The sequence below is a fragment of the Astyanax mexicanus genome, chromosome 19 (assembly GCF_023375975.1).
Source record: "Astyanax mexicanus isolate ESR-SI-001 chromosome 19, AstMex3_surface, whole genome shotgun sequence".
NCBI classification, from domain to species: Eukaryota; Metazoa; Chordata; class Actinopteri; order Characiformes; family Acestrorhamphidae; genus Astyanax; species Astyanax mexicanus.
Genome location: NC_064426.1, coordinates 20,977,846 through 21,002,569, shown reverse-complemented (window position 1 = coordinate 21,002,569; position 24,724 = coordinate 20,977,846). Strand labels below are relative to the sequence as shown.

At 38.1% G+C, this 24,724-nt stretch overlaps 1 protein-coding gene and 1 long non-coding RNA gene across 5 annotated transcripts; both read right to left on the bottom strand.

Moving 5' to 3' along the window:
* Nucleotides 1-519: 519 nt before the first annotated feature.
* ddx42 (DEAD (Asp-Glu-Ala-Asp) box helicase 42) lies at nucleotides 520-18,127 on the bottom strand. 2 transcript variants are annotated; one of them, XM_022677092.2, is made up of 18 exons: nucleotides 17,973-18,127; nucleotides 16,534-16,785; nucleotides 15,918-16,083; nucleotides 14,503-14,564; nucleotides 14,228-14,264; nucleotides 13,159-13,311; nucleotides 12,560-12,664; nucleotides 12,339-12,458; nucleotides 11,789-11,965; nucleotides 10,547-10,675; nucleotides 9,285-9,384; nucleotides 9,139-9,186; nucleotides 8,286-8,383; nucleotides 6,119-6,395; nucleotides 5,685-5,911; nucleotides 5,192-5,302; nucleotides 3,917-4,015; nucleotides 520-3,226 (listed from the first exon to the last, which is right to left on the bottom strand). In XM_022677092.2, exons 2-18 carry the CDS (start codon nucleotides 16,746-16,748, stop codon nucleotides 2,513-2,515), a joined length of 2,838 nt encoding a protein of 945 aa, XP_022532813.2. In that variant the 5' UTR covers nucleotides 16,749-16,785; nucleotides 17,973-18,127; the 3' UTR covers nucleotides 520-2,512. The 2 variants fall into 2 exon arrangements, with proteins under 2 accessions (XP_022532813.2, XP_049323922.1); XM_049467965.1 differs by lacking the exons at nucleotides 14,228-14,264; nucleotides 16,534-16,785; nucleotides 17,973-18,127 and having other exon boundaries at nucleotides 15,918-15,935.
* A 3,283-nt stretch (nucleotides 18,128-21,410) lies between these two features.
* LOC125784503 (uncharacterized) lies at nucleotides 21,411-24,695 on the bottom strand. 3 transcript variants are annotated; one of them, XR_007427303.1, is made up of 4 exons: nucleotides 22,968-24,695; nucleotides 22,743-22,806; nucleotides 22,357-22,612; nucleotides 21,411-22,231 (listed from the first exon to the last, which is right to left on the bottom strand). It is a non-coding gene; the product is annotated as an uncharacterized LOC125784503 (long non-coding RNA). The 3 variants fall into 3 exon arrangements; XR_007427304.1 differs by having other exon boundaries at nucleotides 22,357-22,609; XR_007427302.1 differs by lacking the exon at nucleotides 22,357-22,612 and having other exon boundaries at nucleotides 22,968-24,681.
* Between the last annotated feature and the right edge of the window lie 29 nt (nucleotides 24,696-24,724).

The window sequence follows — 24,724 nt, the reverse complement described above, 5'->3', positions numbered from 1 at the left end:
GATCTGCAAAGTAGTAACCACAACTCTAGGGTGTGTATTCAGAGCATTGGGCTTTTTTTTTTTTTTAAATAAGTTTTGGCTTAGGCTAACTTAGCTAGCGTTTCATAAAGCTATCTAACTGTGAAGAAAGCTATACAAAATTCATATGAGCTGGTTTATAACATTGCCTGTCACGGTATACATTATTGAACTCGTCATGCACTTGTGTGGGTTCAGTGTCCTTAGGCTGGCAACCCGAGTGAGCTTGCCATCTGTGGAGGGGTGGGCTGGGGAGACCACTCTCAAGGGGGTTTTGAAATTGGTCCGCTGTAGCCATTTCACAAGCTTATTTCCCACTGATTACTCCTTTAATTTAACAAAATAAAAGCACAGAAATCAATTTTGTAAAAACAAAAAACAAATTAATTATTGTGATCGTTAAGGAAGAAACAAATAACAAAACATGACAAGAAATTAAATATATAAAAGAAGGCCCAATACCCCCCAAAAGAGGCAAGAAAGAGGCATACTATTCCTACATTAAGAGGATTCAACAAGTTTATTAAAGCCAGAATGAGATGTCAAGATGTGAGTACTTGCACCAAGATCACACAATGAATGAATGAAATGAAAAAGTTCAGTGCTTTTAGACAAAGCTAATAACATCATAAGCATGGAAACATTTTTCCTTCCCACTATTTTTATGGATATCAGCATGTTTTAGGTGTAGACAGGTTAGATAATCAGAAGTCCTTTGTCCTTAAGAGATGAATGGGAGTTCACTTTAATTAAAAAAAAAGCCAAAAATACAGATGTGAGAAAAGCAGACTATGCAACAGTGCACACAGGCCATAGAGCCTGTAATGACAGGTTTAAAATACAGAAGAAAATCCTAAACCTAAAAAAAAAAAAAAAAAAAATTCTCAATCAGTAAGCGTGTTTACAAGCACTTCATAATCTGATTACTGCAGAACATCACAATTAGTCAGAAATCCAATAAAATGCAATTTAGTCACTATTTCACAGTTACTGTTTTAAAGCTGCTCACTTACTTGTGGTACCAGGGTCTGTTTTAATCATGCTTAGACTGAGAAATCCGAGAATACTCCAGTTAGGAGTATACACTGAAAACCACAATTACTGAGCTAAATTTTCTAGATCACACTCTGATCTAATAAATCGTTATCATAAGTACTTAAATAATTAGATAACTGCAGAAATTTGTTCAGAATCTGGATTATGAAGAGAATGTAAACACTCAATTAATTCTTTAGGCAACAGGTACTGATGGCAATTTCATCCATAATACAGTATCTCACATTTAGCTGGATTTGCTAATTAACACAAACAAAAAACTCAAAGAACCCATTTCTGTGCCCTAAAAAAGGAACTCTTAAAAAAAATTCTGAGTTTCCTCCTAAAACAGATGGAATCCTTCACACATACATATTATAAGCCTCCTCTCAACTCCTTTTTTTTGTTGCTGTTCCAATTTATTAAACACTTTCACACAATCATTCACAAAACAGCATCAACAGCCTGCCAGGCAAACAGAGTCATCTATAGCAAAGGTTTCCAACCTTATCTGCAAAAAAAAAAAAAATGCTTGGTAGTGGAAGTCAGTGGAACCGGGTGAGTTCCTGCTTGCTTAGAATGGAAACCAACAAGATTGGACTGCACAATCGAAGGTTAAGATGAAAGGAATACTTCAGTGTTTTTACATCCTAAAATGTTTCTGAATCAACTGTAGCATAATGCCGTTGTGTCACAATACAATTTTTAATCCCAAAATGGCAGAATGGCAACTTTACAGAAAAAAAGATTATTTCTATCGGTCCATCATGAAGATTAATCATCAAGATCTACTGACATGGTGATACAAGGTGCATTTCTGTATTTAGTGAAAGAAAAAGAAGACGTTGACAGCAGTCAACTTAGGGCTGGACAATAATAATACAATATCAATATGTACTGAGACCGAAAGTTGTTTAATAATAATAATGCATCATCATTAGAGCATGTTACTGACTAATGTTCAGTGTGTTTATTTATTTATTTTTGGATGATACCTTGTTCCAGAAATAAATGATCGTCATATCATGACCATATTATGCCACTGATTATATGATAATATAACATATAACAAGCAAAAAAAAAAAAAAGAAAGCACAATAGGTTCTGTAGCCTGGCTCCATCCATTAGGCGATGCCTTTTCCTTCAATTGTTCATATTGATATCAGAATTATATTGCATCACCCAAAAAAAAAAAAGAAAAAAAATTATATATATATTAAAACATTTTTCCCCTCTCAGTGTGTGATTTTTAGGGCTTATTTTATTTTGAAAAAATCTATTGAAATCCAAATCATTGCACACTCACAGATCAGGATGTAAAACCAAGTGTATTCCTTTAAATCTTTTTAAATTTTTTTAGATGCTTGCTATGAGGTTGGATGTGGACAGTGGCAAGCATATATCTTTCAATGCTGTTTTGAAAGAAAAACAAATACAAAAACAAACAAAAAAAACAGCTCTAATTGTCCCACCTGCTTTTCTTGCGTTTCGGCAGATCCGGAACCGCAAAGCTATCCTCCCCTCCCCTATGTGACCCTCCCCTGTCTCCGCCCCTTTCTCCCCTCCAATCGTCTCTCTCCGGGCGTCCGTCTCGGTCCCGCCGACCGCCGCCATCCCCATTGCGGCTGTCTCCATGGCGATCCCTGTCGCCGTCTCTGTGGCGGTCTCTTTCTCCGTAGTGATCGCGGTCTCTATCGCGGTCCCGTTCCCTTTCACGGTCCCGGTCTCTGTCCCGGTCCCGATCTCGTTCCCGATCCCTTTCCCTGTCTCGGTCTCCAGAGCTGTGTCTGTCACCGTGGCGATGGTGACTGTCTCCATAGCGCCCCCTGTCATCTCTGCGGGACCCGTCTGCAGACCCTGGAGAGGAGGAGTAGGATTCTGAAACAGAGCTCAGGGATCCAGCGCTGCTGAAGCCGGGCATTTTAGTGGCCGGGCTGAAGGCTGCAGGAGGAGGCATGGTGGAGTACAAAGAGGAAGCTGAGGGGGAAGAGGAGGGTGTTGAGGACACGGAGGACAATGTCGACAACATGTGAGATTTTTCCGCTCCTTCAGGAGATCCTGTCGGCAGGGAGCTCAGACTGCCCGCGCTGGTCCAGCCTGTAGTGCTGCTGGACTGTGTGCTCAGCTTGGGAGGGTTGCCAGATGCAGCCACAAAGTGGTTCTTGTACTGAGCCTGAGGAAGAAAGACAGCGAGTGTTAGGGTGAGCAAGGTATGTGTGTATTCTCTCCATTTTGTGTGCATGAATAAGTAAGTGAGTGAGTGAAAGACTAAATAAGAATGATACAAAATGTGACAGAAAATATGAGAGAGTGATAGAGTGGCAGAATGAGTTGGAGAGAATAAGAAAATTAGGGAGAAAGAGAATGAATGATTGAGACAGCGTGACCCAATGAGAGTGCGAAAATATGCAGGAAAAATAAATTTTGTGGTGAGAATAAGACAGAATAAAAATGAGAAAGAGAATAAACAAACAGAAAACAAAAGAATAAGACAAAATTAGACAGTGACAGAAAACGAAAGAAAAGAGTATGATAGACAAAATGAGAGAGGGTGCGAGAAAGATAGTATTGTTGAATGAGAATGAGTTTACGAGGAAGAGAGAATAAGAAAATTATTTAAAAAGAAAATAAGAGTGAGATAGCATGACTGAATGAGAGTGAGAATACATGAGAAAAGGAGAATAAATTACTGTAAGAATAAGACAGAATGAAAATTAGCAAACTAGAGTAAGAAAGACAAAATACAGAAACAGACAATTTGAAAATGACAGAAAAAGTTGAAATAAGTGATAGAAAATGTGACCGAATGAGAGATTACAAACAGAGTGACAAAGAAAACAAGAGTATGAAAAAAATGATGCACCTGAAAAGCTTGCTTCATGGCAGACATGCGGTCTCCCATAGCTCCAGTGGACGGTTTGTAGGCTTCATAGTTACCAAGAGCAGCACTACTGCTGTGCTCCTGGAGTAAGAGAAAAGAAGCATGCAGAGAGCAATAATGTACAAACTTAAAATACTGTTACCAACACATTCTTACTCATGTAGTCTCATATGACACTGACTGGAATACATACTGAAATGATATTTTATCGAAATCAATCTAAATTATGTCATGGTCTCGAGCATCAAAGTCAAAAAGAGGATCGACGATCCCTCCCTCTAAGCAACCCAAGCATGCGTGCGCTACACTAAAAACGCAAATTACGCAGCTTACTGTAGCCGACGCGGTGGACATTGTGACTGCTCAAAGAGCAGCCCTTTCTTCAGAGATTGTGGACATTCTCATCTTCTTAAATAAAAACTTGAAGATATAAAAATAACCGTTGTTTTGTCTCGCCTCAAATATGTTAATAGTTTTGGTACCTTAAGGATCATCTTTCTCTCAGACAAAGCTAATAATATATCTTCTTTGTTAAAGGAAAAAACGTGTCATTCTCAGGGACCGAGTCTTATTTTTCATGTTTAACTGTTATAGTAGGATAGAGTTCAGTTTGTTAAGGCTCTAATTGTTCTATTATTTTGTACATGTATATTGTTCCTGTATTTTTTTATTATTTATTTTGTTATGTGCACAATGCTGCTACCAAAAAAGCCACTAAATGGCATTATATATATATAAATATTAATTCAATTATTTAAATTTGACCATTAGTGTCTAATGTGGTGTATTACAGATCACTTGTATCACTTTGCATCACTTATATCAAGCCCACCTTTTGAAATAAGAAATTGTAAATTAGATTAATCTAACCAATGACTGACCATAGACTAATCTAAAACTGGCATAGGCTTCTTTCTCTGCTGTAAAAAAGAAAAAAAAAAAGAAAAAGAAAATTGAGAATCAAATCGAACCGTGACCCTAAAATCGGAAATAAAATCGAATCGAGAATTTAGAGAATCGTGACACCCCTAAATTCTACACAAACCAAAGGGGTCCAATCTTATCCACACTGGGCTACTGTGGCAGCAGGTCATGAAGTAGGAACACACTCTCAGTTATTAAAAACTAAGTTGAACTGATAAAACAAGTGGAATCAGCAAAAGAGTGCTATAGCTGGTTTGAAATGAATATCTTTAGCAACAAAAGCACTCTAGGGGGCAGACTGGATTAATCTCATATAAACAAACAGAAACTCACCGAGGATTCAGAGCCAAGACCGGGTCTCTCTCTGTAGCCCAGACCTCCACCTCCGATATTCAGCTTCTTCCCTTTTCCTCCCTTAAAACGAGACTTCCTGAACCATGAGTTCTGAAAAAAAAAAAAGATCAATACATGAGTGCAAATTAATTGTAAGTAAGAAGCTAAAGCCACACAAGAGCATTCGTCAGACATCAAATGAGCCAAAGCCAACTTGCCAACCTTGTATCATCACTAAGCAGCCACTGGACTCCCAGCTCTGGATCCCCAGCTCTGATGCATCTAATCAGCATCCCATTAGGATACTGCTAGTAGTGCATCAGTATGACACACTTTTGAGAATAACATTTTAGAGAAGGTTGTTTATTTACTTATTTGATTTATTTTCGGTGACAACAATACCCTGCATTTATCCCATATGGTCTATGGAGATCCATGGAGTGAATGCCAGATTTGTAACAGGTAAAACATGAGAAAATAAGTATTGAAGCACCTGCATGGCCAAATCCAGTAGGTCCTTGGATACACTTTGATTGGCTCCCTCCAAATTCCTAACAAGGTCACCAGCAAATGTGGTGTCTTTGTGTGTGAGGAGTGTGTAGGCCACGCCCTTTTCCCCTGCACGACCTGTTCGGCCAATCCGATGAGTGTGTGTGTCAATGTCCCGGGCAACATCATAGTTCACGACCGTACGGATCGAGGGAATATCCAAACCACGAGCTAGAAGAGGACAAAAGATACAGAATGGTTCTTCCTTAAATGTTTTCCATTATTTTATTACATTTCTTTTTAAAACACTAAAACGAAGAAAATATTATATTAAATAATTAACAGTAGGTGATTTACTTTTCCATTAATTAACCAATTAAAAAAAAAAAAAAAAAAAAAAAAAAAAAAAGAGTTTCAAGTAACCTTAAAGTGACTTACCAGCAACATCAGTGGCCACCAGAACGGGCAGGCTTTTCTTCTTGAAGTCACTGATGACCTTGTTCCTCTCGCTCTGGTCCATGTCTCCATGCAGCAGGCCCAGACTGTAGCCCTCCTGCTGCAGGTTGGTTGCCAGCTCGTCACAGTTGGCTTTTTTAGTGACGAAAATGAGCACGGAGCCGGACGACGTGAACTCCACCAGCCTGCGGGTCAGCCAGACCCACTTATCTGTACCGTTTGGCAACACCTCTACCAGCTGGGTCACATCCTCATTGGCCTAAGACACAGAGAGAGAGAGCAAGATTAAAAAGAGAGAATACCATTTTCTGTTTTTAAGGAGCTAAGTTCTTGTGTACGTGATCTCTGACATAGTACTGTTTGACACTTTGCTCCATTTTCATATATAACAGTATAATAAGCATAATAACACTGTTTCAAAGATCACACACCCTCTACTAGAGGCATGAAAGTAATGATTTCTTATCTGAAGCATTTTCGGACACATACTACATGCTGATTTTGCTTAAAAAAAGGAGAAAAAAAATGATGCTGATAGAGAACATCAGATCTGCCAAACCTTGAAAGAATTTTATAAGCACAGAGATTACAAAACCTGCAATTAATCATAATAAAAATCATTATTTTTTAAATGCTGGTACTTCCCTGTAATTTTGAGAGGGAGACTTTAATATAGTGTAGTGCGTTTTAGGTCTGGCAGAATAGATCCTTTTTTTTACTGTATTATAATCTCTCAGGGTAGTTTTAATGCCTTTTAAACTAAAACATTATAATGTGCCGAGTTACTGAGTTTAACTTAGTTTTAATGGAGAAAAACAAGTGAGAGAGAGAGAGAAAGTCTTCAGCACAGCGAAAATTTGGAGGAAAATGAAGCATGGGTAAAATTGTGGATGGCTCTACAGGTAGTTTGCTGGATTAGCATCCTTGCTAAACGTCCAAAAAGCAATGTCCCACTGTTTATCACTAATAAATTGCTGATAAAGTGAATGACCATGAACACACTTACAATGTGTGCACTTTAGAACATGGAATCATACAAGCACACTAGGAAGTAGAGCTTGTTGTTGTTTTTGTGTTTTGCACTAAGGCTACATGCTTGGGAAGAAGAAGAAAAAAAAAAAAGTTTGTTCAGAGAGTGTTTTATATATATATATATTTTTAAACATTGTTAATTATATTATAGTAGGCGAAAGTAATTGTAAATTATGTTATTGTTCTTGGTGTATTTTGATTTAGCAGTGTGCAGTGCATAATATTACTGTTTAATGTGTTTTGCACTAAGGCTTTATGTTTAAAATAAATAGTTTAGAAAATGTTTTATCTTAGACATTGTTAATTTTATAAGAGTAGACAGAGAGATCGGTTCTTAATAAACATTTTTCTTAAATAACAAGTCTACGCTTCTTCAGTGTTGCAAAGTTAATTAACATAATTCTGAATGGATTTCAATTATTCAAAGAGTCCAAAATGATTTTTAAAAAGCTCAGTTTTAATGCTCTACTTACTATTTTAGTTTATGGGTCGGGTCGGGCTGGGGTGGGCTGGATTTTTTGGGCCCAATCTAAGCTCTACTAGGAGGTTAAAATGCGTGCCCATTATACAAAATGTGAAAATGTTGGCAGGTCTGGGACATTTCTGATGTTCCAAACCCAACTAATGCGCCTACTAAAGGTTATACATTTATTTGTACTATTTAAGTAACTCCATCTCTATTAATGAAAAAATGGCTGCAGCAAAACATGAGGTAGAAAAGCCTCTGGGTTGCTGTCCAAGCACCTCCTCCACACACTTGCTGATTTATATATATATATTTTTTAATGTGCCAAGAGGACAAGAGACCAGCTGGTATTAAAGGGAAACAGTAATCTTAACTACTGGGCACAATTTGGGGCAGTCCTACTTCCATTTGGTGTAGCTAAGCTTTTTTCCTTTCACCTAATTTAGCCTAGTAGCTTCAGTGTAAACTAAACACAGGTTAAAAAAAATAAATTAATTAATTAATAATAAAAAAAAAAAACGTCTTAGCCGATCAGCTACATGTAGAGACCTCTCAACTATACACATATACAAACATTACCTACATCCACGATAATAAAGTAATAATTATGTGCAGATAAAGCACTGTATAAAGTGATTGACACTCCCGCACCTCTCCGATGTCTCCCTGCACTACACGGATCGGATCGATGAGAATATCCCGTGCCAGTTTTTCAATCTTCTTCCTGAACGTGGCACTGAACAGAAGAGCTGAAAGAGGAAAAAACAAGAAATTAATTAATGATCGGAATCCTGCAATGTTTGTGCTTTTCCAATGCTTTATGCGTTTATTTCTTTTATTGTTGATTATGGCTTACAGCTAATGAAAACCCAACATTCAGTGTCTCAGAAAATTAAAATATTAAATTAAACCAACTGGCACTTTTGGAAGTGTGCCAAGTCCTGCTGGAAAATGAAATCCACATCTCTGTAAAAGTTGTTGGCAGAGGGAAGCATGAAGTGCTGTAAGATTTTTGGAATTACACAGTGGACCAACACAGGCAGATGACCTAGTTCTCCAATCCATCACTGATTATCAGTAAGTTTTGCATTTCATTTGAAAATCAAGGGACCAGAGTCTGGAGGAAGAGTGGAGAGACACACAGTTCAAGCTGCTTGAGGTCTTTGGTGACGTTTCCACAATCAGTGATGGTTTGGAGAGACATATCATCTGCTGATGTTGGTCCACTGTGTTATATCAAGTCTAAAGTCAGTGTAGTGTTTTCCCAGAAAATCTTACAGCACTTCATGCTTCCCTCTGCTTTTTTCTGAAACACTGATTTCTGTTTTTATTGGCTGTCAATGATAAAAGAAATAAATGCTTAAACTGAATCACTCTGTGTGTAATACAGCTAAATAATATGAGTTTCACATTTTGAACCGAATTACGGAAATAAATCAAGTTTTCAATGATGTTTAAACTTTTTGAGATGCATTATATCACCACTTCATAAAAATTTACTTACTCTGTCTGTCTGGTCTTATGTGGCTTGCGATGGATCGGACCTGATACTCTGTAAACAAACGCAAATCAGAAATCACAATGACTCAGCATTTGCACTGCAGACTAGATCTAGAGAAAACAATGAGAAAAAGAGTCATTAGTGATTACCGAAGCCCATGTCAAACATGCGGTCAGCCTCATCAAACACCAGGTAGGTCACTCTCTGCAGTGATGTGGCCTTCTTCTTCACGTGGTCAATCAGACGACCCTGTGAAAATGTGTCATTTTAGAATCATGCATCTATGTATACTAATGTAACTACTCCATCTGACCCGATTTCTGACGGTCTTTTTTTATAATAATTTTATTTAAAAAAAATTCCAATTTTCTCCCCAATTTACCCAACCCACTCACTAGAAATACCCCTATCAATAGCCACAACACACCAAGAGGGTGAAGACTAGCACATGCTTCCTCAGATACATGTGAAGTCACCCACCGCTTCTTTTCGAGCTGCTGCAGCATTGCAGAGCAGCCAGCGCACTTGGAGGAAAGCACAGCGGCTTGGTTCCGATACATCAGCTCACAGATGCCCTGTGCTGCGGACATCCCCCTAGAAGTGATGTAGCGAAAGAGCGTCATCTGCCCAGAGTCAAATTGTGCTCCCTCTGAGCGCTGGCAGCTTGAGCTGCATGAGCAGGGGTTCAAACCGGTGACCTCCTGCTCATAGTGGCAGCGCTTTAGACTGCTGGACCACTCGGCACCCCAATTTCTGACAGTCTTAAACATAAAGGCTCCTTAATGGTTCTTGGTTTGCATATGTAGATCTGTGCAAAATCTTAGTTTGACAAGAACCTTTTATAAATAGTCTAACGCTGAGGTTCTTTAATCTTTAACCTTATTAGATCCACTGTCTCACAGTCTTAAACATAAAGGTTCTAACATGGTTCCTGGGATGAAGGTCGAGTTCTATGCAGATTCTTTATTAGATATAAAAACTATATTCTACACTAAATATGAGTAGTATTTAAGTAAAAACATTAATACTTAATACAATTTCAGGTTAAGGATTGCTACCTTGTACTGTAAAACAGAAGATACCTGTTAACATTTTATTATGTGTGCATACCATGTATTTTAAGAGAACAAATAATGCTAAGATAAATAAATAAATGATTGAAACATTTAAAAGAAATACTCATGTTTTTCATTATTATGGTTATACTTTTAATTGAGGAACACACACACACAAAGTTAAAAAAATTATCCTCAGAATAATTGATGAATCAGTTGTTAGATTGATTTAAAAAAAAAAAAAACAATGTGGCTTGTAATGTGAATGTAGCCTCTTTCACTATGTGAAAATACCACAATCAGTCTGATGTTCAGGGTCAAAAAGGACTGTGCCATGGGTAGCAGAGGGTTCTTACCGGGGTACACACGACAATCTCAGCCCCCTCCTGTAGAGCCTTTGCCTGTTCCCACATACTGCCACCTCCATACACAGCCACTGAGCGCAGGCCATACACCTTCCCAAAGCGCTTACACTCCGTGTGGATCTGCATGAACACACCAACACACACAAAGAGTTAATCATAACTGCTAAACAGAAGAAAAGAGATGAGCTGTAATCATGATCATCAGTCACACATTGTGTGAGCCGTCATTCTGATATAACTTCCATTATTCACATGACTCTTCTCTGGCAGCTCTCGTCTGCCCCTTTATATTCACTTCAGCATTTACAGAGATACAGACAGACAGCATTCTTTGTAAGAGCAGGTGTTAAAGCCGCAACTCTGTTTCAAACTGAACTACTGAGATGGAAAGAAACTGCAGGTTTATAACAGGGCTGCATAATGCATTGTTTTGTGTAATTTTCTGGAACAGCACACCTAGCAGAAGGTCAAAAAACAATATTCACATTAGAATCAAGTATGTTAGCAGACACCTACACAAACAAAATCAGGATTTAAAGCAGCATTTTATGAGAACTACCATTTCTTGCTCTTGGGCTCCCCCTACAGTCAGAAAATAGAATTTACACCTCTAAAAGGACACACTTTACACATGCAATTCTGGGCAAGCTGAGAAACAGAGATGCTATGCAATGAAAAGTTGAGCCGAGGTCAACTTTATGCAAATTAATCTGTCCAATGCATCTATACAATCAGACGGCAGGTCTTTGCCTGATACTTCCAAGATTATTGCGGTCTCTGGTGGATTTTGAAAATATTGTCATTTAATTGGAAAAGTAACCTTTATGCTGCTCACTAGACAGTGTTATATAGCTCAATCGGACATTTATATTTATAAATATACATTCTTATTAGTTAGTTTATAGGAACTAAAGCTTGTAGAAAACCCTTTCCCATTTATTAAAACGCTTTAATTTGACAACACAGGGAGCGTCTTTGTAACGCCCACACGCGATCAGTTGGAGGGGGGCAGTACACTCATGTGCGTTGACGCGTCATCGCAGTGTAAATGCAGCGTGAGGAGAGAAAAGAAGTCAATATTATATATAGAAAAAAAATGACATCGCATAATGTCACATGCTTCTCTTATGAGATGCTTACAGAACACTGACACACTGCATGTTTTGTAAATAGGAAAGCTAGGACATAAATACAACTGCTGAACTACATTCTAATATTAATATGAATATTTACCTGTTGGCAGAGCTCTCTGGTGGGGCAGACAATCACAGCAATGGGCCCATCCCCCTGCTCCAGCTCCTTCTGATCCATTATGTGCACCAGCATTGGCCATATGAAGGCAGCTGTCTTTCCACTGCCAGTTTTAGCAATGCCAATCATGTCTCTGCCACCCAGGGCAATAGGGACACCCTAAAATAATGAAAAAAAAAAAAAATGATGACGACATACATAGACTTAGCATACCTTTACAGATACATAGCAGTGGTGTTTATGCTTGTTTTATACATCCTGCAGAAAATAAACCTTTCTGCTGCCTTGCGATTTTTGTTATGACAGCCTGTGTGAAAAATACTGTCCTACATGCTCAAAACGAGAGATGGCAAAGTTGTGAAGTTGGGAAAAAGCTTAGATTTGAATGTAGAAATGTTATTGGATAATTCTGCATTTAAAGTTTATTTCTAAAAAAAAAAAAAATGCACTAACATAGTAAACATTCTGCCAATCTTAAAAGAATTTTAAGTTGTCTGAAAGCACTCAGCTTATGCGAAACACATTGTCTCACCTGGCACTGGATGGGCGTAGGCTTTGTGTACTCCGATTTACGAATCTGGTTCATAAGTTGCTCATCAAAGTTAAAATGGGCAAAACTGGTGCAGGGTTTAGGAGGAGCAGCACCAGACACCTGTTCATAAAAAAAGAAAAAAGATGTGAAATAGATGTCAAGTACCACACATGAAGCATCTCTCTGTATGCGATATAGAGCAAAAATAAAAAGCCACAAACCCTCAGGTTGAGTTTCTGTCTCAGTTCCACCACTTGTGTTCCAGTCAGGCTGTTGAGCTCCTCGTGCTCAATATAGAAGTTCTTTTCAAAGGGAGGGTAGTCAATCTACAGGAGGAACACAAAGTTCATGATGGTCAGTAATTCATAAACCTGCTGACACAACCATTTTTTATATGTTTTTTGTTTATGATATGCTCACAAAGAATCTCCCCTTAACATAACATAAAATGTAACAAAAAATGCAAAAAAAAGAAAAAAAAAAGAAGAAAAAAAACTGAGACTGCATACTGTAGCAATAGGCTACACCAGGAGTTCCCAACCTTTTGCAACTCATGGCCCACTTAACCCACAGGAAAACTTCCAACACCCCCTAAAATTAAATTTAAAACTTAATTTTCTTTTTAAAACCAAATACAGCACAACCATAAAATTCAGTTTGCTGTTCCTGTTCATGTGAAGCCTAGTGCTACTTGCTCTGCATAGGACAAATGCTTCATTCCGACTACATTCAGAACAACATAATTAGCTTGTTAATCTACTTTAATTAACTCTAGGCTATACCAAGCAGACACTGTACAACAAGGAAGAAGAAACAGTACCTCAGAGTGGTCAATAGGAGGCAGCGGGAGAATGATCTTTTTGGTGGTGGGAGCAATGGGGTTTCCATCACTATCATAGTCCACATTCTCCTCCTCTTCCTCCTGAGTCAGCCCAGCTGTTGGGTTCTCCGCCATGTAACGGAAATAAGCCTCCTGCACAGAGCAAAGAAACCTGCATTAGAAAACATCAAACACAATAGAGACACTACCCAAAACATTACCCAACTGTTCACAGCAGTCAAATACTGGATCAGGAGATAAATGGGCCTCAAGGATGCAAAATATCACAGACGATTCTTCCACCCTGTTCCGTTATATTAATACGGTTTCTTAGTGCTGTACTTGCAGGTAAAGAAAATGCTATATGTAATATGTCTAACCACGTTATAAAAACACACTGAAAAGGAGATGTAACAGTGTGAAGGCATTAAAGAACATTTTTTTAATATCTTTACCAATTCAAAAGGCCATTTAGTCATATCTCTAACAAAAACGGCACACTTGTTTTTTTTTTTTTTTTTAAGAGGGTACTAGTTTGATTATGCCTACACACAAGCTTTGACCAAAAGCACAATTTACGACTAGAAATTGAAATTTGCTTGTAGCTATTAATTTTATTTTGGCTTGCAGCTCTTTTTCACCAGTATTACAAAATGTATAAGCTAGTGAGCCAATTATGTTCCAGAAGAGCTTACCAAACTAAAAAAAAAAAAAGAGAAGAATTTAGGCTGTATACATTTGGCTGTCAGAAAATAACCAGGATCAACAATAAACATTGATGACTGAAACATGCAATTTTTTTTAATCAGCGGGGGCACCAAATTCAACTAGGAACATAATCCCTTCGAATTGAGCTAATTATTGTGTTATTATTATTATGTTTGGGCACTGAACCAACCCACTCAGCTACAAAAAAAATCAGGAGCATATCTTGCAGAAATACTCTATGTAGTGGAGTTACACAGAAGAAAGATTTAACAATAATAAAAATGAACAGAAGATACAGATTCAGGCAAATCATCTGCTCAGGTAGAGGTATGATGATGGGAACTTCAGGAGGGTCACTCACTTGCTCATCTTCCTCTTCAATGTCATCCCGTATACCCCTGGAAAAACAAGCGGAGAAAAAAAAACTTCCCTGCGACTCGCTCAATCACCTGTGGAAACCCTCATTCATTTCAAACCCCCCACCATTTAGACCCACATACAAACATACTATTTCCTTCAAATAGATAAGAGCCAATGAATATTCAGCTCTGACTACTACTATCTAAGCTCCAAAAGCACACTAAGAAAAGCAAAAAACTCACACAGTGCCTCAGAGGAGTCATAAAAGAATCTTACTTGACCAGCTTTTTCTCTTTCTCCTTTTCCTCCAGCTTCTTCATGTCCTTGGCTGCTTGATTCTGTGTGATCAAAAAAAGAACAAGGTATATTATGTATAATGTGACAAAAATGTGTGATAATAGCAGTAGGTCAATAAATGCTGGCTCCAGAGGGCCAGATTGCTGCACAGATTTTAATTAAAAGTACTAACAAGGACGGAGCATGCTGTCTCAAGTTGAATTCACCACTTTTCTTTTTGCTTTAAGGGCCATTCAATTGTGTTTGACTTATCAGCTAAGATAATCTTCTATGATTTTTTTTTTCTTTCAAATGAGTTTAAAGGGCCCATATTCTACATATCGTCCTGCATTTCTTGAATGTTTGTGTTTTTTCCCTTAGAAATAAACAGGCTGCTGTAGCAGTGGAGATGACTTACTTAGAAATACATAGCGGCATACCAGAGGGGGTGATTTTCCCGTGCTGAATTCGGCTAAACACCACCATGTTTGTTTACAGGAACGATGCAATACCAACATAATCTTGATTGTGCAGACACTGCATGCATACCGTGCCCAAGTCCAAGGGAACCATTCTCTGGCCCACCTCTTCAAGTGGGCCAGTGCACAGATCACACTAGTAAAAAAACTGTGCTTTAGGAAGATTGCCTAGTTTGAGTACACTGTTAAAGATGTTAAGGATACATTGGGAACCCTGTAAAAATCACACAACTTTGCTGGTTTACACTACATGATTTTAAGGCTGATTTTCAGGTGCGATGAGGTTGGCTGTAGTCTGCAGACTCTGATGCAGTTAGAGTGAAAGCCATGTAGTGTATGATGGGCTGAGACTGATATTTTTAGCCTCAAAAATAGCATCCAATTTCAGTTGCAGAAACTCAAACATATTTAATTTTTTCAACCTGATATTGGGTGGAATCTGTTAGTGAAAACTCTTTAACAACTCAAGTCTGAACCGACTCCATCAAATCCAATGAAAACATACCCATAAGGTCTTATTTCATGGTTTTTACGTTTATTTTGTGAGCCAGTTTTTGTGAAAAAGTTCTGTTGTTCCCGTTTCAGGCTGTTTTATTTGGGTGGAGGAGGCTCTTACTCATGGATATTCATGGCAAACTATCACCTCTGAATGGCCAACAGCACTGTGATGCTCCCTCCATAGCTCTGCAGTGAGCAGTCACAAGCCAAGGTGGGTGTGGCTATGAATTCTAATTTACGGGTCGACAGTCAGGGGTAATTTCCTTATTATGTTCTCTTTTACTGTCTTATGCAGGCAATGGGATTAAAAGAACAGTTTCACCTGCAGCATGCACATGCAACTGTGAGTGAACTATTGTATGTCATAAAGAACAAGTACTTAATGGTTTCTAACAAGTGAGCATGACTCAGTGCTGTAACTCTGATGCATGACCTCACCTCCACCTCAGCCATAAAGGCATCCAGTGGATCGTCTTCACTATCTGATCCACCGCCGCCGCCTCCTCCTCCGCTAGACTGAAACTGCTGTCTGGTTGGAGAGTTCTCTGCTGGGATATAGGGAAGATCCGCAGCGCTCGATTCGTCCTCGTCATCCTCAAAATACCTTAAGAAAAGTCAGAAATTCAATTCCACACTAGTGCAATTAGCTGTAGTTTTTCTTCTCTGAACTTAACCTTACTTCTAAACATCCGTAATTTCCATGAAATAAGACAGAAATAAAGGTCAATGAGGTGGTAGGTTTCCCAGTAGTTTGGGCCACTTGCTTACAAACTTAAAGCTTGCAACAAACACAGAAAGCTTGGTTCATATTAAAGTCATTTATTTTTTTTATGAATCTCTGGTGGTGATAGAAAATAGAGGGGTTATATTTGCAAAGTTGACAACATAGCGTCTGGTTTCTATCAACACCACCAGCAAACCTGAAACCTGTAAAAGCCATGAGCTTTGTATACAAGTGTCCTTCAAAACCTTCCTCACCGACATTTGTCTCACAACTCATACATATTTAAACATCCTTCATACCCAGACTATATCTAGAGTAAAGTCCACTTACGCATTTTCTTCATCGAAATTCGCCCGCTTAGTCCCGATTTTGTAGAAAGCTGGAAGCTGCTGGTTTTTGCCGTAACCTCCTGCTGACCCAGATGCTCCAAACGAGTTGTGAGCCTTCTGATTCGCACGAGGTTCCTCTTTTTTACCCCCTGACAGGGAGAACCCTCCAAACCCAAAGCCTCGCTTGCCCCCTGGACCTCCCTTGCTCCAATTCATGGCTGTATCTGCTGATATGTAGACACAGAGTAAAGACCTGGGTGGAAAGAGAGCAGGTTAGGACCAGGTGTTTCAGTTCAATTCAATTCAATTCAATACAATACAGTTGATCCTAAACATGGTCATAAAGGAACACCTGTTCTGCTGCACAATTTAGCAAGGGTTAGTGGTTTCCTGCTGTAACACACTTTCACTTTCCACTTTCAGCTCAATAAATACTTGTTAGTCAGCTGGTGAGATTGATTAGGTGTGTTGGAAAGAGGGTACACACTAAAATGTGCAGGGCAGGGGGTACTTCAGGACTAGCTTTGGGAATCACTGATTTAAACATGGTATCTTCACTACAGAGCTTCAGGTTGTAATCTAACTAGCTATCTATCTATATAAACATAAGATGCTGTTATTGAGCTAAATTATGTGTTTAAATCAAAAGATCAAAAAGAGAGAACGAGGGGGACAGTCAGAGATGGAGAGACAGGTGGGGAGGTGGGGGAGGGAGAGAGAGAGAGAGATAGAGAGAAAGAGAGAGACAGAAAAAGACACAGAGACTAATAGAAAGAGAGAGACAGAAAAAGAGCGAGAGACAGAGAGAGAGAGAGAGAGAGAGAGAGAGAGACCCAGAGAAAGAAACAGAGAGAAAGGCAGAAAAAGACAGATAGCAGATAGAAAGAAAGAAACAGAGAGAGAGAGGCAGAAAAAGAAAGAGCGAGACAGACAGAGATACTCGGAGAAGTAGATAAGAGACAGATAAAGAAAGACAGTGACAGAAGATTTCTAGCTAATCTAGCGCTAGCCAACATATCGTAAATCTGCCGTAGACAGCATAGTAATTATAACAGCAGCGCTGTTTAGCCAGGTTAACATGGGGCTGGTGTATTTAGCAGTCATGTATAACTGTAACACTCTATTTTACACAAAGCTAAACGTTTATTTATTTTTGTTTCGCTTCATTTAGTTCTTCTTCTCGACCTTAGCTTCTTAGCTAGCAAGCTAACCCCAAGCTAGCCTAGCCACCAAGCCTGCTCCATTAGCATGCCTCAGGGCAGCTAGCTTGGTGGCTAAGCGGCTAATGAACCAAACCGGGCAAACAAAACCTGTTTAAGTGGAAATTTCCCGCATACAGGCCGAATTTCTAACAAAATAAACTGAACAGAACCGGTTATTAACTCAGCTTCTCTCTAAATATCTGGTTTAAATGGGCTGAAGGTGAAGTATTGAAGCTACCTGAGGAGTAAACGGAGCGCAGCAGCTTTACCGCCCCTCACCGTCCACTCAGATCTGTTGTGCTCTCACGTCACACGAAAGTGATTCTGGGCCCTGTCCTATTTGTGCGCTTGTAGACTCGATGTGACCTAGGATGCCAAGCCAGTAGTGTACGTTACTTTCTGTGTTAAAGAGCCTCTGAACCCTAAACCATATTTTTCCAGTAATAGCTGAAATGTGTTCCTTTGAAATAACATGACATACCAGTCCTGCTTAATTTTTTTTATTAACATTTCCTAACCTTTAAAAAAAAAAACTTCTCTTGTGGTGACTTCCGCCTTTGCAGCGCACTCACAGGTTTAACTGTGCTATAGACAAGGATGATGTGTATGTGTACTTTGTGTGTGCAGACACATCACAATATGCAGATCAGTCAGTTAATAATACCTTATCCCTGCTGACATTCAACCATGTGTGTCTCACCACTATCAGAGGCACACTGCTGCTGCTGCAGCTCAGCCAATCAGCTTTCCCTCCTGCACTGCCTCTAAACCCATACATCACCCCTCCAAACGACTCCTCCCATTTTTAAACTCTATTCAAATTTAAGCTGAGGGTGGAGTCAGCAAAAATCAGGGGGTTTAGTTTCCCGTTAAGTTATTAGTCATTATACCACAATTAGTTCCGACCCTGTAATTTGATTGGCTGAGAGGTGTTTTATGAGTGACAATATTAGCCGATAATGCACTGTAACCGAAGCTCTCCATATATTACTTCGCCACATACAGGTAACCTAGCAACGACGCAGCGCTTACCAACCAGAGACTGTAAAAAAAAGATGGACGTCGTGTCTCCGTTCCTATTCATTCAGTGAAAATGAAGCCAAAATCTTCCGCCATGTTGGCGATCCTGAAACCCGAGTCTGCGCAGTAGAGACCAGAGGAGAGAGAAAGACTGTGGAGAGCAGCCTACTCATTTAAATAACCCCGCCCCTGAGGGCTGCCTCGAGGTCACAGACTGCAGAGCGGAGCGGAGCGGAGCTGACGGTCTGTTATTGGTCCCTCCCAAATAATTCCCTCAGTTTTAATAAATTATTCTTTTACTTTAATAAATAATTCCCTTAGTTTTAATAAATCGTTCTCTTTATTTAATAAATAATTCCAATAAATCGTTCTGTTAATTTAATAAATAATTACCTTTGTTTAATAAATCGTTCTGTTGATTTAATAAATAATTCCCTGAGTTTTAATACATATTTTTCTTTTAAATAAGGGAATGATTTGAATACAAATTAATAAAATTGTTTCATTTGTGCAAGGTGTCTCATTTCTTTTATTGTTAAGATTGTGTAAATATGAATAAGAGTTTGTTTAAATGTTTTCTTCTTGTTGGTATTTACATAGATGAAAATAGTAATCTACTAAAATAAATAGGAAAACATATTTAAATATAACTGGAACATACTTGGGTTGTGGGGGCTGCTGCAAAATGGTTGTTAGAATTGAGTTAACTGCACTTACTCTAAAATAAAAGCAGCTATTGCTGTTCTGGACAGTATGCAGATCTTATTAGTCTTAATAATGAAAAGGTAGGACATTTTTCATGTTCTTTCTGTTTACAATTCACTCTGAGGAATTCGGAGCACTACAGAGCACTGACTGGTGTGTCACAGAACCGTGTAGGGTACTACAATCAAAAGTGTTGCTGTACTGAATACTACATACTGGGCAGTGTGTAGTATGCAGTACATACTTGTGCAGTATGCAGTACGCAGTATAGTAGTATGCCATTCCGAATACAGCCACAGTGTGACTTAGACGTTGTGTTGTTTGACATTATGTGCTTTAATGGTTTATAATGTAAAATTGGTTGTTAGAAAGAAAATAATTTACTTTTCTGTTCTATTGTGCAGATAGAGAATGAGTTGGGAAATTCCTGTGACACATTTAGATCCGTAACTTCTGAACCATAAGGCCTATTCTCAAGATTTTTTTAGACTTGCTAAACCATGTGGCCGTGCTTGGACCGCCAATTGATGAAAGAGTATCTTGGAGTACTGGCCAGTATGGAGAAGAGCCCGTTCTCGTTTCACTCTGAAGTCTTTCTGCTAAACAGACTTGTGGAAATCAGCCATAAGGAGGTGAGGGGTGTTTTTATATTTGTGCCATTACAGTTAGTTTAAATTCAGTTCAGTTGGTTTAAATATAATGAGTAGGAAAAGGCAATAAGCAAGTAACATTATCACTGACTTCATTGTTTATTGTCAATTTTATACCAACAGTGCACAAAGGAATAATATTTCATTGCAACAGCCCAGCAGTTAGGAGAAAAATGCAGCAACAGTGTAAGTAAATCAACATACTATACAATATAGTGTAAACATATATAATAATTTTGCTTCGGGACCCAAAATGCCTTAAAATGGCCCTGGATCTGCTGAACCGAGCATAAAAATTAGATACTTTCTCATAATTACAACATACTATGTTTTTTTAACGACATAACTCATAAAAACGAGATACTTTTTTTATAATTACAAGATGTTTATTTCATAATTACGACATAGTATGTCGTTTTAACGAGAAAGTTTAAAGATTTTTTTTTATTATAAGTGGCAGCAATACTCTTCTGTAAACACTAGCTAACCCAGCTAGATAGTGTAAGTGTAAGTTCTTTCAACATTAAGAAAAATGTGGTTAAAAACTTTCCTAGTTAAGAAATTTTAATGTTCGTGTGTTGGGGGTTGTGGCATAGACAGCATGGATGGAAAAAAAATTAAACGTCAAAAACTATTTTTTAGTTAACAAATGAAAGTGTTATTTGGTGTGTGGTATTTGGGTGTGTGTTTGGAGGGGATTGTTTTAACTGAAACTCTGTCTCTGTAAAATGTTTTATACAAAAGTGGAATTAAATAAAACATTTAAAGTGTTAAATATAAAATAAACAGTTGACATTTCTACCTGAAATAGTATTTTTACTGTTAATTTAACCAAAACATAATGTGTGTCTATATAAATCTTTTCAACCTAATTAGACATTGTAAATATACTCTTTTCAACCACTGGGAAAACAAATCTTTTCACCTTTTACTTTGAACCTAAATGGAACGTAGTTTTAACAAACAGCATGGACATTTTTTCAACATCTTTTTAACGAACATGGTGTTGGGGGCTCATTTAATTTTTTTATCACACGTTTATGCGCTGACCTTGATCTTTTTTGTTACTTTTTCCTTTATCTTTGTTTCCCCTAGACGTTATATATCTAAATTATATTATTTAATAAATGAATCAGTTGTTTCCAACTGTTGTTTTTCCTCTTTTTATGTTGCTGTTCGTGTGAACGAGCTGGCCAAAACAACAATGACAGTAAGATTTGTTAACATTTTAAGAAAAGTGTAATATATCATTTTAAGAATCGTAAGTTTAATATTTATAAAAGAAAGAAAATGAGTCAAGCTTTCAGAGTAAAGGGTAAACGTTTATTATTAAATCACATGATGCTGCCATGAAAAGGAGTATTGTTTCTCTAGTTGTTGAAAACTATACGCCTGTATAATGCTGCACATCAGTGTAGTGTCTTTACTGCTCCTTACAACCTGATTGGTAAAATTAATACCTAAGGGGCACTGGATTAAAAGGCGCACTGACAATTTTTGGGAAAACTAAAGATTTCGAGTGCACCTTATAGTGCAAAAAATACGGTAGACAAGCCTTTTAAAACTAAAGTTAACAAAAAAAGTCACTACATTAAGGCCTCATTCAATATCTAGGTTTTATCAGTCAATATCCACACAAGCTGTGTTTGATGATAGGGCTCTGACTGATTTGGAAATCGGTTTGATGGTCTTCTTGAATAAAACTGTAAGTTAATGATGGCTAAATAATATATTTTTTTAAGTTGTTAACTTTTGGTTTTGCTAAAGAATATTAGTAATCTGGGTCTAGACCCCTAAAGAGTAAGCTCAAAGGCGACAGTGGCAAGGAAAAACTCCCTGACAATGAGGAAGAAACCAGGAACCAGGCTCAATAGGGGAACCAGTCCTCCTCTGGTCGACCCGGATTCTAGAAATTACTTTGGGCTTGGAAATGTAAATATTCACAGAGAACTACGCTATTTTTCCACACTATTGTGATGTAGGCAGCAGCAGGTAGGGCGGCGATAAATGGACAGAACTGAGCTAAAACAACAGCCAGAACAGTGGATCATGGAGTTCTGTGTTGTCCTCAGCAGCTGGGTGTCGCACTTCCGAGGAAACTGTTCGTCCTCTCTTCCATGTCCTAAAACAAAATGAACAGTGTCAGTAATTCTATAAGGACGAATGCACTTTTTTCTCACATATGCAGCTCTCATTTGATGTGATTCTCAAGACCTTCTACAGAGATACTGCTTAGAGCATACTTACAAATTGCATCTCTGTGCAGGAGCCTGCAGGGCCGCTCGCTGACTGCAAGTCTCTGCAGAGGGCGGGCAGGACAGCTGAAAGGATCATTGGGACTTCCGTGCAGGACACTGCCACAAACCGCTGCCTGAACAAAGCTCAAAACATGATTACAGACCCGCTCCCACCCTCACCATGGTCTGTACTCACTGCACACGGCCTCTGGGATGAGGTTTGTTCTGAAGTCTTCGAATGCAGAACAACCAGGTTCATAAGACTGCTAAACACAAGAGAGTAATAACACTTGTTCAGTGCAATATCAGTATTTCAGTTTTATATGCGCAGTATATGGGCATGTGTTGCAGGTACATAGTGTAATGTACAGTGTGTATGTATGTTGCTTTACTTACACTGTTGCTGCATTTGATCTCCTAACTGCTGGGCCGTTGCAGTGAAATATTAATCCTTTGTGCACTGTTGGTATAAAATTGACAATAAACAATAAAGTCTAAATATCAGTAATAATGTTACTTGCTTATTGCCTATTCCTACTCATTATATTTAAACCAATTGAACTATTTTCATTATTACATATAATGTAACTGTAATGGCATGAATATAAAAACACCCCTCACCTCCTTATGGCTGATTTTCACAAGTCTGTTTAGCAGAAAGACTTCAGAGTGAAAGGAGAACTGGCTCTTCTCCATACTGGCCAGTACTCCAAGATACTCTTTCATCAATTGGCGGTCCAAGCACGGCCACATGGTTTAGCAAGTCTAAAAAAATCTTGAGAAAAGGCCTTATGGTTCAGAAGTTACGGATCTAAATGTGTCACAGGAATTTCCCAACTCATTCTCTATTTGCACAATAGAACAGAAAAGTAAATTACAAAAAACAACCTATTTTACATTATAAACCATTAAAGCACATTAAAGACAATGTCAAGCAACACAACGTCTAAGTCACACTTACCAAATGCGATATCATTAAACACCACTGGGAGGCGCTGGATCCTATAGGCACAGTGCAGACACGCCATGTCTTCAATAGGCGGCGCAGACAAAGACGCGGTCCCACAAATAAATAAGCGATTCGAAAATACTTATTATCACACACATTATTAGCATCCAATATCAGGTTAAGAGTTGTTATTTTTTAAATAAATGCTTAAGTGTATATATTTTACAGTTAATATGGGGTATTTTAGGCTGAATGTAAGGTGGACTCTTGTAATTCTGCAGATCTCACCGCTGGGGGCGCCGAAGTAAACAAAACTTTGAATTCATAAAAATAAATATTTTAGTCAAACGAGCGCTGGACTTTATTCTACACAGATTTCTCTCCTAAAAAACAGTGTATTTTGGTGAGTAAAGCGCTTATGTTTATTTACAGTACACTTAGATTTCCACAATATTAACTGAAATGGCCGATAAAGAGCTTACAGTGCAGCTAAAGCACAGCAGTAATGGAATTATTTTAACTGGCGGAGTGTTTATTACCAATCTAATCGCATTTTCTTGTCCTGTTTAACTCAAAATCTTTCAATAAACAGTGATAATGGAACTGTGGTATAATCGCAATAATACACTCAATGTTTGTGCTATAACGTGTCTTATTGGCACTGCTGTGCTGATCTTCACGACCGCATCACAGCAGTGCCAAAATGACACGTTATAGCACTCCCTCTCTTGTGTTATTGCTTAAATATGGCTAACTTACCAATTCTGTTGCAAGATGTAACAACTATTGTATTTTAAAATATAGCCCTCTCTCTTACTCCCTAACTCTTAACTTAGTCACTCAAATAGTAAAGTTTACTTCTGCTAATTTTTGTTGAGTATATTCCCTTTTTCTGAAATACTATATTCTATCTGGGGCACTCCTGCCTGATATATCAATAAATGTAGACAATATAGCTCATTAATAAAAAAACAACAACTGGTGTTTAACCCTTTAACAGACCTTAACCTGTCTCCAGCCTACGAAATCCCAAATAAAAACGTAATAATTTCATATCAGTAAGAGCAATCAACCTCAGATTCTTAAATTTGAAAGTATGTAACAAGGCTATTTGTTAAATGTAAGTATATAACTACAGACAATTGCGTGAAAATGCAAGGAGTAAGAGTAACAAGTATATGTAGCAGGATTAATATTGTTTGACTATTTTTGTCATTTACTTAGTTATGTATATTATTATTTAGGTACGCACTGTAACATTTATTTTTCTTTTATTATACACATGTATAGTATTTTTAATAATGCATAGCTCTGGTAATTCAATGAAATATGTCTAATATCGAATTTCCTGTCTACATTCTGAAATGCTGTACTAATACTGTCTGTTGGTTCTGTGAAACCCTTTTGCACACAAAACCTCTAAACATCA